Below are 18612 nucleotides of genomic sequence, written 5' to 3'. Positions count from 1 at the left end.
GGGAGATCATATATACATCACAGATTGTTCTATTTTAATAATCTGCTTAAATGAATTCAAAACCAGTATAAAGAATAGGTATGGGGATCCCTGGGTGGCGCAGCGGTTTGGCGCCTGCCTTTGGCCCAGGGCGCGATCCCGGAGACCCGGGATCAAATCCCACGTCGGGCTCCCGGTGTATGGAGCCTGCTTCTCCCTCTGCCTGTGTCTCTGCCTCTCTCTCTCTCTCTCTCTCTCTCTCTCTGTGAACTATCATAAATAAATAAAAATAAATAAATAAATAAAATAAAATAAAAAGAATAGGTATGTAGAATGAGATGGTAACATGTCTGTGCTGTATTTCAAAGGTAACCTTTAGTATAAGCAGTTTGAAAAGTGAATAACAACATCATTAGGAATATGTACTGACCCTGTTTCTCTTAGTCTGGCTTTTGTTCAGAAGTTTTATTTTGTTCAGAGGGCAAAATCAGAAACCAAGTCTTACTCTTTTTTCTCTGTGGTTACCTATCATTGTATTTGGTGGACAATAGTAAATATTTATTATCAATTTGTGAAAAGGGTACAGAAAGGAATGACCAAATTTAGTAAATCTGTGTCTCAATCTGGTTTCCTATCCCACCTCTTCTGCAAATTTGCTCTGAGGTCAGGTACAATTTGAGTAGCCTTTATTATTTTTTTTAATTTTTATTTATTTATGATAGTCACAGACTGAGAGAGAGAGAGGGAGGCAGAGACACAGGCAGAGGGAGAAGCAGGCTCCATGCACCGGGAGCCCGACGTGGGATTCGATCCTGGGTCTCCAGGATCGCGCCCCGGGCCAAATGGCAGGCGCCAAACCTCTGCGCCACCCAGGGATCCCTTGAGTAGCCTTTAGAATGAAGATAATATATATTGGTATGGCACCAAAATATTTTTAAGTAAAGCAATACTGTTACTGATAAACTGTAAATCTCTTTTATAAAGGTAGTTACTTCAGGATTCGATTCTGGTATTAATGATAATGCCACAAATAGAACTTGTGATGTGTTTGCCATACATACTATATTCTTTCTTATGAGATATTGTTATGACTGGCCATGTCACATGTGGCTATTTAAATTTAAATTTTAATTAACTGCAAGCAATTAAAATTAAAAATTCAATTCCTCAGTTGTACTAGCCATATTACAGATGCTTAATAGCCACATATGGCTAGGAGCTACTCTATGAGATGGTACAGATTATAGAACGTTCTCATAATCACAGAAAGTTCTATTAGAACCAGCACTGCTTAAGTACCTACTTGATTGATTAGAGTCCAAGAGGATAGTATGAGTGGCCTCAGGTTCTCCTGTCACCATAAAATACAGTATTCAGCAAGGGTTTATTTTTTTTTTAATATTTATTTATTTATTTATTCATTCATTCATTCATTCATTCATTCATTCATGAGAGACACAGAGACAGAGAGAGGCAGAGACACAGGCAGAGGGAGAAGCAGGCTCCATACAGGGAGCCTCATGCGGGACTTGATCCCGGGTCTCCAGGATCACACCCTGGACTGAAGGCGGCGCTAAACCGCTGAACCACCGGGGCTGCCCTCAGCAAGGGTTTAATAAGCTTGCCGTTTGTCAGCCCAAATAACTGCACTGTCTTGCTCTTTCTAAAGTAATGGAATAGAGTGTCCACAGATTGTTCTTTTAATTATGTTAACATCTTTACTTTTTGGTAGTAATTAATTCTTGGATCTCTCCTAAAAATAAGCACATGGCTTAGTATTAGAGGTAAACAGAGATTTGATTTCTTTTAAGATGTATACTTAAGCGTCTGTGTTCTTTCTTGCTATCCTCACCTGGCACAGGTAGAAGAGTCAGCAATGATGGGAGTAAGTGGCTATGTGGAGTATCTCCGAGAGCAAGAAGTATCTGAGCGGTGGTTCCGGTACAACCCTCGTCTCACCTGCATCTACTGCGCCAAATCTTTCAACCAGAAGGGGAGCCTGGACCGCCATATGCGCCTGCATATGGGGATCACGCCATTCGTCTGCCGCATGTGTGGCAAGAAGTATACCCGGAAAGATCAGCTGGAGTATCATATCCGCAAGCACACAGGCAACAAACCCTTCCACTGTCATGTTTGTGGCAAAAGTTTCCCCTTCCAGGCCATCTTGAATCAGCACTTTCGCAAAAACCACCCTGGCTGTATACCCCTGGAGGGGCCTCACAGCATCTCCCCTGAAACAACTGTCACATCTCGAGGACAAGCTGAGGAAGAGTCACCATCACAAGAAGAGACAGTTGCTCCTGGGGAGACTGCCCAGGGCTCTGTGTCCACCACTGGGCCAGACTGAAACTTCGAGGGGGAGGGGGCAGACCCTCTTCCCCTTTGGGCCGTGAGCAGCCAGCATCGGGGCCATCGGCTGGTACTTAGATTCACAAAATGTCACATCACTAGATCAGAAGATGCTCCCAAGATGTTGCCAAGCTAGAGGATCAGCAACATACACAGAAGCACGAGAGGCTCTTCCCCTCCTCCTTCCCACCTCATACTTTGGAAAATAATCAAGCAAATCAACTTTCTAATTCAGGGATCAACAGCCTTGGTTTGTTAACTTTATAAGAAAAAAATTTTTTAACAAAACAATGATAAGTGGTCATTTATCTGCCAGTCATGTTTGAACACTGTACTTTGGTCCATATCATCCTGGTGGCTGTCATTGCCCGGATCTAAATAAACTGCAGGAGCTTTGGTCATCTGAACCAGCCAGCCACAAGAGAGAAGGAAGTAGTCATGATGGTGACAGGGAGGAGGCCCATCTCCTCTTCCTTCCTTGCCAGAACATGCAGTTTCACGTTTCAAGAAAAAAAAGTATCCTGGTGGTTCTTACTGTTTCGAAAGGTTAGACCTTATCTTTGCTCTAATTGGGCATCTGATCCTTTGCCTGATTGTCTCGTGTAAGCAGCCATCTTGGAGCGGTGTTCTAGTCAGCAGCACCACCTGAAGCACTTTAGGCACCTGGACGGGAAATGAGCAACAAGAGTGTTTGCAGTAGGTTCTGCTACATTGGGGGGGTTCAAGTATAATATTGAGGAAGAGGGGAAGCAGGGAAGGAAGTGGGGTGTTTCTGCAGATGTCAAATGGTGCAGAGTACTGCAACTTCCTGATCAGTATTTGTAAACCATAGTGCTTAAATATCTTTGATTGTTAGGAAATGGCTCTCGTCCAGATGAATTGATGTGTTAGGCTGAGTACCAAAGTTTCATCCAGTCTCTCTGGCTCCTCCTTTCACATAACAGCAATATTGTACATCAAAAATGTCACTTTCCAGTGAAATGAGCCTGGACTGTATTTTTAAATCTACAGGTCTCCATATTTGATAACTTTTATATGAAGTTTTAAACACATTTTTTCTGCAATATTGTGGTTGAAGAAATTCAACACTATGGTTCTTATTGCAACCACAATAGCATTTCCTTCTACATATGTAATAGTTTATATTTTCAAGCCAATAGAAGAACCTCACTAAATCCATGTCTCACGTCTGCAAACCTAGTAATTCATAAACCCACCATCAGCAAATTGCTGGTGACTCCAAGAGCTTTGCTTTTTAATAATACACTACAGGGCATTCACCAGAAAACATGCACAATCATGTTGCAATAAATTGATCAAGGGATCAGTTTTGATCAGGTTTGGTTACTTAATCATTCCTAAGATTTTTAAAACTTCAAGGGACCTTTTTGATAATTCTGGGGATTTCTGAGATTCTTAATCCAGCACTGAGAGTCAGAAAAAATTTACCAAACATGTAGAGTTTTAGATGTCCTGTCTCGCATTCAGAGAATGAAGGAGGATTAGTAAGAGATGCGGGCAAGGATATGCTTACAGTGCAAATAGAAAGGAAAAATCTATAGCTTCTCCTAATTGATCATTAATGTTTTAAGAGTATTTAAATATGCAGTGGTTTAAGCAGTTGTTTTGATGCAAGATAATACAAGATATACAAGATATATCTTGTAGATAATACAAGATATTTGGGGTGGGGCTGGTCATGCCTGCACTGGTGAGCCATTTGTGAGAATGCTAATAGCGTGTTCCCTTCTTGAGAATGCTTTGTGGTATATGGAAAGGTGGGTAGAAACAATGGCATTTCTTTGATGATAGGAAGTTAGAGTGCAAAGAGTAGCTCATAAGCAATCTGAGAATTATACATATGCATAAAGCTGCACCATGTCACTACAGAGTGTTTATTTTCTCTTCTGGAAAAACGTAGAAATGCATCTTAAATAAGAATATAATGGTGTCACCATTTGATAAGAGCCTACCCTTACAGCTGTCGAAGTTGTCTTTTGTCTTTTAGAGATATAGACTGGGGCATTCTCTTCTTTAGCTGGGCAACAGCATGATAGGGCCATTGTAGGGACCAGCTATGCTCTGTGGCATAGACGTGGATTTGAAATTAGACTAAAATCTTTAGGGAAACATTTTAGCTGGTAATCAAGGCTATCCGTGGACAGATTCGCCATTACTGAATAGGAAGGTGAGAAGTACAAAATATGCTGCTGTTGATGGAGCTTTTAAGCCTACCAAAAATTTTTTTAAGTCCATCCTACTTTTGAGAAGTAGTATGCTGGAAAATTCTTTATGCTTCGTTAGTTTCTTAGGTTTTCTGTGAGAAAATAGAGCTTTTTAAACTCTTCCAAAATGTAAAGGTAAAGTGCAGTAATTTTTGTAAAGAGAAACTGCAGCATTTGTCAGTACTCCATCCAAGATTAGCAACAAACATTTTAAACAACATAGGGACTCTTTAGTAGATGTGGAAATGCTATGAGTGTTTGGTGGGTTCCCCTCCCTTTTCATTCACTTGTAATAGGTTTTTGCTGTATTGATACTGTGAATAGAGTGCTACCCGGTCTTCTAGGACCACATCAGCACAATCATGTTTGCTGGTTCTTGCCTCTTAATTGGCCAAGCCCAGAGCCATGAAATTCATGAACATTCAAGCCAGGCTAGCTTTTAAACAAATTAAAGTTTCTAAAAGCAATTTCCATTTTAGCCAGAAAAGATATTATTATTCTAAATAACTATCCAAGATTCTTATCCAGGTTCACTGTGACATTGTCCTAGTTCTTAGCTAACATCATTGTAGGGTCATAGGAGTTAGTAGTGTTCTATCTACATTAATGAATAGCTGTGTTGATGTGTGCACAGAGGATACCTCTCATACGGATGTACTAAATGGACTTTAGCTAATGCTGAAAACTCATTACCAAATCTTAACTTGCACATGTCACCTTGTGAAGGGAACTGCATTACCAATGAGAGCTAAATCATCATTAAGTACTTTAATGCCATGAAATAGCAAACACTGGGACCGTTTTCATTCATTGAGTGGCACTTAATAGCTAGGAGCTACCCAATATTCTCAGCAAAAGAAGAGAGATGGCAATATATTAATCTGTTTTCATTCCAAGCGGTACTTTTTCTCTCTGAACTCTGATACCAGTATAAATAGAGCATTGGCATGAACAGGGACACTGTACTTAGGCAGAAAGGCTCTTTCTAATGATTTGTTCTCTCTTTACTCAGAACCATACTTACCTCTGAACCGAGTTGAGTTTTATGTACTTTGCCAACTACTCCCAAGCCATCATTGTACCAGACAGTTAAATCTAATCTTGAATAAGTAAAAATAAATGTGTTCCTAAAGGATAAAGATTGGACAAGAAGGGAGATAGCCATTAAGGAAAGTTTTCTTGTCATTTTGTTTTATTGGTATTTTAAAATGTTTCCAGTTCTCTCTACATCAGTGAAAACAGAGTTTCCAAAGATGTGATAATAAAAATAAAGCATTCTCCTCCCAGCTTTGGAGTTGAGATCTGGCCTTGGTTGGAAGTGGTCTGGAGGAAAAGTGAAATAGTGAACTTCATCCTTAATAGCTGAATGGTCTCTGGTCAAGAAATAACTTTAAAAATATTTTAGCTGAAAAAAAAATTAGCTGTTACTTGACACCAATCTCTTTCTTTAACTGGTAAAAATTATATTTTGTTTGACCAGAAGATCTAATTTATTTTTTTTCAGGAGATCTAATTTAAAGAAATAAAAACAGTGGATAATGGAAAGGAAATTAAGTGGAACAAAGGAGGCAGTCTTCTTAATCCTAGTGGAAGGTGCTTAATTAGGAAGGGGTCAGAATCCTGGAAGTCTCTCTTTCTTCAGCTATGACAGGTGGCTTTTTTTTTTTTTTTCTCTTCCTCAGATTCTCTTCTCATCTGCTTCCTGGTTTAAGGCGTAACAGAGAAGTCTTTATTGAACTCATCTTTGAAAATGGGGCTCTTTAGCTTTGCCATTTGGGAAAGAGCGCACAATATTGGAGTATTTTAGTTGCTGAGATTTAGAAAAAGGACACCAAGCTCTGTGATGTCAGGTATATCCTGGGCTGGAGAGGATGCCCCTTAGCAGAATTATGTCCCTAGAATTTATGAATTAGATCAGGCTTCCACAGACTGCGGCCACAAGTGCCCAATCCTGAGGTCATCTGTTTGTCTAAAGAGAGTGGTGGTGGCACCTGTTCTTCAGGTATTGTTCCTATTATGGTGGCAAGGTTGAGTGCTTTGTGACACAGACCACATGGCCAGCAATGCCTGAAAATGTACTGTTTGTCACTCGACAGAAAAGTTTGCTAACTCCAGAATTCGATTTGAAAGATTCAGATTTGAAAGACCCCCAAATTTGTCACTCCTGCCATTTTGTCTTTTTAATACTTCCATTGAGGTTTTAAATTCATGTTGCCATGTATGCATCAGTTTCTTGAAAGAGCTTATCATCTTTTTCTGGATCTTTTTCTCATAACTCTCTTTGTATTCCTTCTTAATGATTCCCATTGCTTTAAAAGCATTTAGAATAGCCTTATGATCTGTCCTTGCCTTAAAGGTGCAGGTAGATTAAAGTTTAGGATGGTAGTTACAGATGTAACAAAGGAATTTAGAAAATAATTCCCATGCGTAATAATGTAGGATTAAATGAGTACCATGTTTACATAAAATACTGTAAAAAAATTAATGTTTTTATAAGTAAGTTTTGCCATTCCTCTGAGATCACTTGAACTGATTTGCATAATGATGGCAAGAATGAATTTATTCCCACTATTATTAAGAATTTAACTTCTGTTATGAATAAGTGGTTTGACTCTTACCCAGAATACTGTCTTTCTAGATTAGAAACCTCTATCCTTTCCCTGTATTACAAATCTTCCTTTTCATTTATTCAAACTCACTCTGTTCCATGTGGAGTAGTAAAAAGCCAAATCTTACTCCGTTCCTTTCTTTTTCCCAATGAATGTTTTAAAGCATAATGAAATCTCTGAGGATTTCAAATTCCTCTTAAACCTATCTCCTGATTTCTGTTACTATCATTTTTCTAAATATATACTGGGCCATTACTTATTTGCTCTCTGACTGTTCATTCTTACTGTTCAAATAGCCTATTTATGCCAGATATGCAAAAATTGGAAACTGTTAGGATGATTGTAAAGAGAATTCCTTGCAAGAGGAAAGTATAATTGTTCTCCATATGGAAACCATGCATAGACTTCTGAGTTATATTTATTTATCAGGACAAATGAACTAGGCCATGCTGACACGATGTAGTGAGTTTGATTGGTACTTTGTTGTCAGCTCAGCCAACACATACCAAGTTCGGATGAGTGACTTAGCCCTCCAGTACGGCACCTCTCTACTAGGCATTTTATTCTCACGGTTGCTTTTTTCTAAGTTGAGTACTAGTAAGTTTTATATTATATGCCCTATGAGTAATAGATAATCCTTACCTATAAAGTTCCAGAATATTTGTCTAGGTTAGAACTGCCTTGTCTTAGAGCACTTATAGTAATACAGGGTTCTTGAGATTTTTAGAGTGTTGCTTTTCTGATTCATTTGGGATTCTGATTAATCTGGAATGTAGAATTTGTGAAATAAATTGAATTTAGATAGCCCAATGAATCATCTGCCTCCAGCTCTGTGTGAGGTCTAAGGGACAGTTGTTATTTCTATATAAATATGTTGAAAACAATGTTGTTTGCCTAGCATTATGATTTCTTTGATAATTATCAGTCTTACGTCTTGCCTTCTTTGCTTTCTAGAGGCTGTTTTTCAGTTTTCAATTTTCTCATTTTTAGGTAGTGCATTCCCCAGGGCCAGTCTTTGTACTTCATAGTCAGTAGGTTTTCTTGTTCAGGACAAGCCAAAATTGGATATTGTGCATACTTTAAAACACCTGACTTAGTTACATTTCGAAGGATGTAGTTAACTGACAGCAACAGTGATGCATAAACCTGGAAAATAATCTGTACAGACTATCCAGTTTTGTTGTATAGGCAGCCTACCTTTTCCCTCCACTGTGAGAAACAGCAATGACTTTAAAGGCAATCATTACTTCAAATGTATATTATCTTCACAGAGTACATACATGAATAAATTTCATCTCCCACATTTTCCCCCTTATCTATAGAACAAATACTTCCCATCTTAACACAGTTAAGAAGGCCCTGCTAACTCAAATAGTGGAAGCTTTAAACAACAAAGCTAAGTTATGAAGGCAAAGCAGTTCATGAAAAATGAAACTTCTAAACTTGCTTCTTTCTTGTCTACTCAGTAAGTCCTGTTCAGGAGGCCAGAACTCATTATCCAGTTAAGAGAGATACATGTATAGCATCTCATATGGACAACAGCACAATTTAATATACTGTGAATCTTAGAATCTGAATGAATCCATAATGCCAAAAGTCAGAGTATCTTATGGGGAAATGTTTCCTATTCTGTGAAATCACTTAAGCGATAAGTAGCATATAGGAGAATCTGTTCCATAAAGTAAGATTAAGTACTTTTTTGGTACCAGACTATGTGCTTGAAATTTATATAACAAAATTGATTTTAGACATAGTTTAGATGTGGCTTCCTATACTTGAGAATCCTGAATCCACTTGGTTGGAGTCTGGATATATGCTTTTTAAAAGCCTGCACTTTTCACCACAGATATCAAAGAGAAGGGGACAGAATTTAACTGTACTAAGTGCTTGAGTGGCATACTCGAAGTTAATCCTCAGAATAATCCTGTGAGGTAATGACAGAACTAAAAATAGTTCAGTTTTTTGGAGTGCTTGCTATGTGCCAGGCACAAATCTACGTGTTTCATATTACTTAACTCCCCAAATCCTTCTAATAGTCCCATTAGGGTAAACACCATCATTATCCTCACTTTAGAGAAGGAGAAACGGAGGCACAGAGAGGATGACCAAGGCTATCTGACACTAGAGTTGACACTCTAATAGACTATGTTGCCCTTGAGAGGTGTAATTATATCACATTTTGTAGATGAAGAAACTGAGGAGCCCAGGGTTACATAATGAATAAATTTCAGACCTAATATTTACCCGTCTGATTCCAAAGCTCAGACTCTCTCCACTACATCATGCTGACTCTGTTTAGTTGTAAAGAATTGAGGTGAACTGAAATAAACAATAGCCAGTAACAGTACTGCTTTGAATGAATTTTTAACTCAAGAAAGCATGATTGGGAGATTTCTTCAAAAGATAATGTCTCTGGGCAGATGTTGAATGGTGAATATTTTTTGGAGGTATTTATTGCCCATTTACTCGCGTTGCCTATTTTAATAAATCTAATTGTGAATCAGTTTAAGTTACCACCAAGGCAACGATTGAAAGATAGCATTCCTGTAGTTACTAGCTTTGTAACAAACTACCCTAAACTATAGTGACCTAAAACAACAATTTTATATATCTTGTGATGGTGTGAATCATAAATCCAGTAAAAGCTCATCTAGGCAGTTCTCTTGTTCCCTGTGATGATGACTGAGGTCACCTGGTAGTATTCACAGGTGGTTGCAGTGGTCTGGAGTGGCCAAGCTGACCTCATCATATGCCTGACACCTTTAGGGAGGAATAGAAGATGGTGCTCAGCAGGCCCTCCTCTCCCACTCTGGAGTCCCGGGGACTTACCGTGTGGTCTCTCCACTGGGGCAGTCAGACTTATTAAATGGCAGCTCAGGCCTCTTTAGAGGCTGGGCAGAAGGTCCCAGTCCTCCTAAGGCCAGGCTCAGAGCTGTCATAGAGTCACTGCCATACACTTGAACAGAGAAGTCACTGGTCAGTCCAGATTCAAGGGCAGTGGAAATACCTTACCATTGATGGCATGTGTGTCAAGGATTTGGGACCACTTTAATCTGTCAGAGATAACATTAGGTCTTTGATTGCTCTGGACTTCTCTGTGTTCATTCATTTGGGTTAGTTGTTTGAGCCATTGAAACCACTTATGATGACTACCATGAGTCAGGAAAGGAGCTAGAAAGAGAATGAGGCAGGGACACCTGGGTGGCTCAGTGGTTGAGCATCTGCCTTAGGCTTAGGGCGTGATCTTGGGTCTGGGAATCGAGTCCCGCATCAGGCTCCCTGCGAGGAGCCCGCTTCTCCCTCTGCCTATGTCTCTGCTTCTCTCTGTGTGTCTTTCATGAATAAATAAAATCTTAAAAAAAAAAAAGAAAGAGAATGAGACAAATATCCAGAACATGCTTCATTAGCTACCCAAGTTTCATTTATTTAGAGCAAAATTTCCATTTCATTTTTCTTTTGTTCCAAGTTCCAAGTTGTGAGCATTTACTGATGCTTTTTTGCTCTTTGTTTTCTGTGAAGCTATAGTAATTGTACATACTGAGCCAAAAGTACTCCAGAGGGAGTAAAAAGCTTACTGTTAGAGAAGTTTATTTGTTAGAGATGTCAGCTGTATTTAAGTTTACAGACAGGCAAAAACTCCTGTGGTAAGGAAAATTCATATGGCTACTAAATCTCTTTCAACAGGAGTTTCTATTGAGTGGCTACCTGGATCATATTCCTGAGATCATTGCAAGTCTTGCCTCCATGTCCTAGTTCCATCTTTACCGTCACCACACCACCTCAGGCACAGTTCTGTGCTAGAAGATAAATAATTTGTATTACCTTTCATATGGGAGAATTCATTGCTCAATTTTATATGTTATTAATCCTGTAAAATTAGCAGTTGCTATCAACCTGTCATCCAAAATAACAGATGACTGAACTTTAGGATCTTTGTCAGATTTAGGGTGCTTTATTTAAACTCCTTTATTTAAACTTATTAGACTATTGCTATGACAGAAGAAATATGGGCAGAACATAAATTCTGCTCTAAAAATGATTACCCCCAAACCAATACGATTTGTAAGAGGAGAGAGATTTGGGATTACCTATCCATTCCATAGGCAATGGATTCCCAGAGAGTTAGCTGTGAGGGCTTCTTGCTGGTCATCCCCAGGTATCACAGAATGAAAGACAACAGTCTCTGTTCCTTAGGTCAGGCCTCAGGAATTGCAAATACAGGAAAGGGTACTCAGGGCTGAAGACTTGATTTAGGGCTCTAACATGCTGGGAAGGGAAAAAGAAGACTTCGGCATTTGTAGTCAGATAACCAGGGGTGAAATGTTTGAGGCATTAAGATCAGATTTTAGCATACAAGAATTGGGGCCAGTTTCAATGAACAAAAACAAATGAGCCTTAACATTTTCTTTTTGATCCACATTTCCACTCTAATGTACCTCAAAGTCTGCTTTTTTGTGTGTGACAGAGAAGCCTTTGAAAATATGTTCCCAGGGAATGAGAAATCATACAGTGATCAACGGAGAAGTCTCTCATTCTGTCTGGCATAGCTCTTTGGGCCCTCCTCTGGATTCTCTGTGACACTTAAGTTTAAAATCTTCTGCTGGTGGCATGAGAATGAAGTACTATGGTCTTGATTGGCAGGCGAGAACAAAGTCAGGAGATTTGACAACATATTGAGTAGATTTGTAGATTTGACAACATATTGAGTCTGTCTTTCCGGCAATTCAGGCCATTCACAGCAACCTGTGGGAATAACAGTTCCTTTGGGTTCCAATTCCTCTCTTAGCTCCGTCTTTTTTTTTTTTTTTTTTAAGATTTTATTTATTCATGACAGAGATAGAGAGAGAGGCAGAGACACAGGCAGAGGGAGAAGCAGGTTCCATGCAGGGAACCTGACGTGGGACTTGATCCCCGGACTCCAGGATCATGCCCTGGGCTGAAGGCAGGCACTAAACCGCTGAGCCACCCAGGGATCCCCAGCTCCATCTTAAAGCAGAACTTTGTGACATATTTGAAGACGATCTACTGAATTTCCTACAGAGTAATAGAGTCCTCACTGTAGTGGTTGTCTAAGAACCACTGCAAAAAAAACAGAATTACAGCATAGGGAACAAAGCTTAAAATGTGTTTCCTCTGGAAGCTGAGATGCTCCAGCAGGGGTCACTGAGAGTGTGGCTGAATTCTACGTCTAGAACAGCTATCAGTGAGATAGCAGAGATATTTAGGATTTATATGGTATTTCTCATATTTTTACAAAAAATGATTTTAAATCGTGTAACTTGAAGTTTTAAAAAATGAGCCTGTTTTCTTTTTGGAAAACTGGCCCAGTAAAAATAACACTAATATAATTCAATTGTATATGCATGTGCATTGAACACAGAGTGGTATACTAAAGATAGTTCATGCAAATAACTTTTGTGGGAAGTTTGGCTATTTTCGTAATACCTTTTTTCATAAATGTATGTTTATAAATATATTTACTCATCCACTATGACCTTGGTAGCGTTAGAAGCATTTGTTAGCTGTATCATTGATTATAAAATATCAAATTCTTAGCATAGTAGGCTATGAGAGCTTTTTTGTTGCTTTGTATTCTGGCTAAGAAAATTACTTCTTGCACTTTCTATTTATAAAGATGTTATAACACATTGCACCCACTTAGTGTAGCTGTTGTTTAGGGACAAAAAATGTAGGTGTTGAAGTAAAATGTATGTTGAAAAAGCCTGGCAAAAGGAGGGACCTCAAAATAACAAACTTGGCTTGCATCTACCTGAGAAGAGCTGGGGCTTAATATCAAATTTAGAGTGAAAGTAGCTGTTGGGGTAGGCGTGCTATTGCTGCAAGTTGCAATTTTATTGTGAGTTGCCAGCTGTGTGTGTGTGATTGTATGTGTATATGTGAGAAAAGGGCATCTGATGAAGGCAGATGAGTCAATGTAGAATAGTCTACCTCCCATTAAAGACTGAGCAGATTCCAATATTGCCCTGTAGCCCTTTGGGCAGGAGGCTGAATTCCTCAGGCACTGCCCACCTCATCCTCTTTTGTACTTGCTTCAGCTCCTCTACCTCTGAGCACTTGGCTGAAGAAAGACTGTGCTTTTTGTAGCGAGCGAAGGAAAGCCCGACACAATATCTAGAGGTTGCAGTATCACACTTCTGGTCATGTGTAGATGTTATACTTAGTTGTGGTGTCCGAACCAAACAGTGTCAGGATGCCTTGGTTTAGTGCTTTTATCTGCTGGCTTCTGTTTGCCAAGAGCAGCCAATGCACACTGAGTCTTTCAGTTTTTTTTAAAATCGCACCAAACTCCTTCTAATGATGTGAAAATTTTGTTTGAATCTGAGGGGTTTTTTGTTAATTGCCGTTTGCAGTGCATGACTGGGGGCCTAGATGGTTAACCGGATTTTCCCGATGATGAGCCTTCTGCCAATATCTTGACACAGGTGTGCATGACCTGGATTTTTGGATAACTTGTTTTGCTTTTAGTCACTCCAAAGAGATATTCCTGAGATCTAATGCCTATACTGTTATAATAGTCAAGATGGCCTTACTTGAACGTTGTGTGTGTCGGGAAATTGAGTTTCAGCAGTAAACTGCCACTAGGCACACCACCTTATCTTTAAATCCGGTTGTAAAAATCAACTTACTATTTGGGGCACTAGTACATTGAGCCATGTCAGGTTACCTACATTTTGAACATGTGTTATAGCTTAGGAAGGATTATTGGCCCTTTGATATACTGCAGTGCTTTCCACCTTTTCATCTCAAGGCACTGGCTGCTTGTGATGTCTAAACAGGGATTCTCGGGTTAGGAGTGAGAATGAGAGTGATCTATTTTCAGATTTTTACAAGTTGGCCTCTCTGTTTAGGCACTAGCTGATAAGTTTTTGCATTCCTGGTGACTGGGAAGGGCAAGCAATGAATATAGTGTGAAGTTCCAAATAATGAGACAAGCATTATTCCTAGGTGACAACTGTGATCTAGTGACCTCTGCCTGAATACAGTAGAGTCCTGGGAGATGAGGCAGGGAAATCATGTGACTACTCACCACAGCTGTTGTTTCTCTTCTACTCTTTTCTTTTCTTTTTTCTTTTCTTTTCTTTTCTTTTCTTTTCTTTTCTTTTCTTTTCTTTTCTTTCTTTCTTTTCTTTTCTCTTTCTTTTTTTGTGTGTGTATTAAAGCATGGGAACAGGACCCTGGGCAGAAAAAGCTCTCCAGCTATTGTTATTCTAACTGTAGAATCATTGTCAGCCTATAAGCCGTGCTAATATCCTAGATTCAGGAATTAACTCCTGCTTAGGAAAATTCTTCCCTCTGGCTTATCTTTTTGTGCCAAGTCTGTCCTAGGTCTGTCCTCAGCTGTTTTGTGATAACACATACTTAAGTGCAGACTTAACCTAAAACTGAAATTTACTGTTGACAGTGTGATCTGTTACAGCCAAAGTGATTTATTTAAAAACAAAACAAAAAACACCTAGGTAACTTCTTTGGGGCACATATTAAATCTATGAATATGAGAGGAAGCATGAAGTCTTACCTTTCTTCCCTCTGGCTTAAGTGAACACTGGCCTTAATGCTTTTTATTATGGAGCCAGTTGGCCTAAGCCAGTGGTTTTCTAACTCGGCTGGACACTAGAATCACCTGGGGCATTTTAAAAAAATTACTGTTGTCTGCCCCTCCCCCCCAATATTCATGTTTTATTGGTCTGCTCTGCAACCTGGGCTTTAAAAGCTCACCAGATGATTCTAGTGGGCAGCCAAGGTTGAGGATCACTGGCCAGGCCAGGTAGTCTTGAGTGGTCTTCAGCAGGATAAGCTCAGTTGGTTCTTTTTTGGTCATAAGATACCTTTATTGATATCCCAGCATGGCTCTGAGGTTAAGGCTCGGGTGGCCAAGGCTCAGGTGGTAAGATGGATCATCCATTTGTCCTCAAAGTAATTCTGGAGAGAGATGTTACCATCCATCCAGTTTCATCTCTATACCAAATACAAGGTGTGCATAAGTAAGCAAAACATATTTTCAAAGTCTGGTCTCTGGAATCCTCTTTTCTTTGCATATGTGATTTGAGTGGAGATTTCTCAACTCTTCTAGCTAAAATAGAGCACTTGAAATTATTAAAAGGGCCAAGCCCAACACACCTAGGATGATTTCTATTTGTAAACTGAACAGATAGCATTATTCAAGTTAGTGGAAAAAGAGAAGGATCCTTTCTGGGGGTGATGGTGATACATTTGATTATTTGTCTCTTAGCCTGTCTTCTAAGTGGGATTCCAATGTAAAGTGACTTTCACTTTTCCTTGGGTATTTTATTGTTTTTTGTTTTGTTTTGTTTTTTTGTGAATGAAATGCACTAGCTAAGGCTTAAATATTTCTGAATTTTACATGAAATGTGAAATGAGTCATTTTAGCATCTTTATTCTAGGATGTCAGAGACCTAACCCAGTAATCCTAAATGAAGTTCCGTATCTTTCTTTCTTCCCACCCTGGGTTGTAATGATGCCTGCCCTTGGCAACTTCGCACATGATAATGGGAAGGGGAGAACTGTTGGATTCCCTTAAAAGTGAGATACGTAGCGCCCCCTACCACCACCCCTTTCAAACTGACTAGCTACCAACTGATTTCTCATTCATGATAGAAATTTTTTTTAAGAGCAAGTTCAGATATAGAGTCTCTCTTCTGAGAGAATTCTGGGCACTGTAGAAATTTTTATTCATAAATTGCCTACAATAATCGATACTTTAAATTTCAAATAGGTAGTGTGTTCAGGAAGAAAAATTGGTTAGAAGGAAAGATTGGCTAGTGCAGAGACTGAATTAGTATCAGGCTGTGAAATTTCATTAAAATAACATTGAGGCCTGGCTATTTACATAGCATGTAAATGCTGCAGTGTCTTTTCGAGAAAATGCCTCCTATGCCTTAGATAATTTATGAAGGCTTCCTGATATGGGGTGGAGTAGAAAAATGGTAGCCTTTGGTAGCCTTTGGGACTTGCATGCATCCAGAGAGGAGTGCGTTAGGGTTTCATCCTGAGGAGGATTGTGGAGTACTGTGAAACATTGTTGAACTTTATGCAAATCACACTGCACTGGATTTTATGATTCCTGGTGGGGGTGTGGAGGATGAGGAGGGGAAGTAATGGTACAAAATATATAAACTTGTTCTGTATGTCAAGCAAGGAGTGAAACAAATTCCCTATCAGGAATTCTCTATCAGGACTGTGAAGTTCAGGCAAGTTCTCTGCCCTGCTGGATCAGCTTGCTGATTCCTCTTCAACTTCTAAGAAGTCCTTTCTGAAACAGCTACGCACATGCTAGTCTGATTACAGTTTTACCACCCTGCCTCTCCCCCTACTCAGCAAAAGAAAAACATTCCCAAACTATAGCAGTGTGTTCTGTCTCAGTCCATTAACTCTTTATCTACTCTGGTCTGTGTTCACAGTTGTAGCCCATTGCATTATTTTGTGATCTGATGGCAGAACTTAAAGAGATCTGCCAATTCAGAAAGGAACCAATGGCCTCTCCTTTAAGAAATCTTAAAACCAGGACTCTCCATCTTTGGCACGTCAGCATTAGTGAGTAAAGGGAGAAGTATATTTGGAAGAGCACTTAGATTTCCTGTCTCCTCCTCATTTGGGGTGGAACCCACTCATACTTTGCCCCTGAGAGGAGAAGGGAAGACTGAGTGTTCAAAGATGGAAAAGTCAAGGTAGCTGAAATTTGGTTTCCTTCAGATGGACATGGTCTGAAAAGAAATCTGTCCACCTGTTCTCTATGGTGCTTATATGGTGGGTGACCACTGTCCCCCATCTACCTGTCCCTGGCACTGTGCCTTCCCACTGGTCACTGTGAAAAGCAGATCACACTGGACTCTGAGGCCAGAACCCAGGACCACTTCCCCCCCTTCTCATCTTGAGCCCATCACTTCTTCATACAGCTAATAATGTAGCATTTACTTCTCTTTGGAAAACTCTTGGGTTTGTCCCCCAAGAAATAGTAAAGCATTTCAAGGAACATAGTCAGAAAATAAGATTCTGGTGGTAGCTGTCAAAGAGATGATAGGAAAATTTCACTTCCCCTCAGCTGATCCCGGTAGCAGGGATCGACATGCCCCCTCTCCCTGAGTTTTTAAAGGCTACCATGATATTTGTCAGTGACAAACTTAGGTAACATTTTATCACAACTTGCTAATCAAAGATTCCTATGAAAACAGACAATCACTTTCTAAAATGTTGTTATCCCTGAAAGGGAATGAGGTAGAGTTTTAAACTATAAGAACCTACCGGTCTGTTTTTTCCCTTTGAAAAAACAAACATTTGAGGTTTGTGTCTTTCATCTGAAGCTATTACACCATTAATAAAGATGCCTCCGAAGAGTCTGTGAGCCAGGCTGGTCCTCTACCTCTGGGGGCGCTGGCCTGGGTTCGTGCATCTTATTTCCTTAGAGAATATCTGTTTTTATTATGACCTTAATTATAAATACCTATATATAGGAATAGGATTTTCTCTCACCCCACCCTCTTTTAATCATTATCACTTAAGTGTAAACCACACCTCCCCTCACCCCCCTTTTACTGAACAAATGCACTTTAATTCCTAAGGAGAGTGGCTGTTCCCGGCCCTGAAGCCAGATAACTTCAGGAGGAGAGTCGAGGAGGGAGAACTCCTGCCAGACCCTGTGAAATTAACCAAATTCCTATGTAGACACACAAATCCTACCCCTTTTTAAGCTATCCCCACCCCCTGCCAAAGGGAAAAAAGAAACAACCAAAATGAAGAAGTTGAAAATGTCTACCCTGATTGCGGAAGTTTCCCTGGGGAAGATACCCAAGATTAAGTTATTTTCTCAGCTACCAAATTGTCAGAAACTTCTAAGTTATTTTGTGGGAGGCTGAGATTTTTCAAATTAAAAACTCAAGTGAAAATATAAAGGCTATAAATATATGATTCTGATTTGTGTCACTTCTAAATATTAGATTTGTTCTCTCCCTTAATCTGACGGGTGTCCTCAGTCTCTCCTCCTGTAGAGTCTGTCCTTCCCCTGATGACAAGCCAATAGTCCTTGGTGGGGTTGCATGTCTCCTAGAGCCCCAGAAGCCCTGTCGTGTCGGGGGAGGGGGGAGGGCCAGAGGGCGGGCAGAGACTGGGGTTGGGGGAGGGAGATTCAGAAAAAGAGTGAAGATATGGGTTTATATAAACATATTTAAAGCAGTTTAGCAAAAGCTTTCTCGTTGAACAGCTTTAAGAACAATGTGAATGAAATCTTAGCAACTTGGTTAGTAATTTGAAAAGTCTATTAATGTATACTTGAAATTCTGTTTGTATAAAAATACATTTTCCTCTTTATTTTAACACTGTGTAAAAGAACATTATGCATGTGAGTGGTTTGAGAATTAAATGGTTTAATACTCAGATTTGACTATCTGGTTTTTCTGTATATAGAGATTAAT

The 18612-nt window shown here is 39.5% G+C and overlaps 1 protein-coding gene across 3 annotated transcripts in view; it reads left to right on the top strand.

Annotated features, from left to right (window-relative positions):
* Positions 1-18574, top strand: part of ZBTB37 (zinc finger and BTB domain containing 37) — a 29055-nt gene extending 10481 nt beyond the window's left edge. For all 3 annotated transcript variants that reach the window (XM_035718845.2, XM_025430264.3, XM_035718844.2), the window contains exon 5: positions 1841-18574. In XM_035718845.2, coding sequence (XP_035574738.1) covers positions 1841-2329 — 489 coding nt within the window. In that variant the 3' untranslated portion in view covers positions 2330-18574. The remainder of the gene's footprint in view (positions 1-1840) is intronic.
* Positions 18575-18612: the final 38 nt, after the last annotated feature.

The sequence above is a fragment of the Canis lupus genome, chromosome 7 (assembly GCF_003254725.2).
Source record: "Canis lupus dingo isolate Sandy chromosome 7, ASM325472v2, whole genome shotgun sequence".
In the NCBI taxonomy this organism is placed as follows: Eukaryota; Metazoa; Chordata; class Mammalia; order Carnivora; family Canidae; genus Canis; species Canis lupus.
This window is presented reverse-complemented; position numbering and strand designations above follow the sequence as displayed.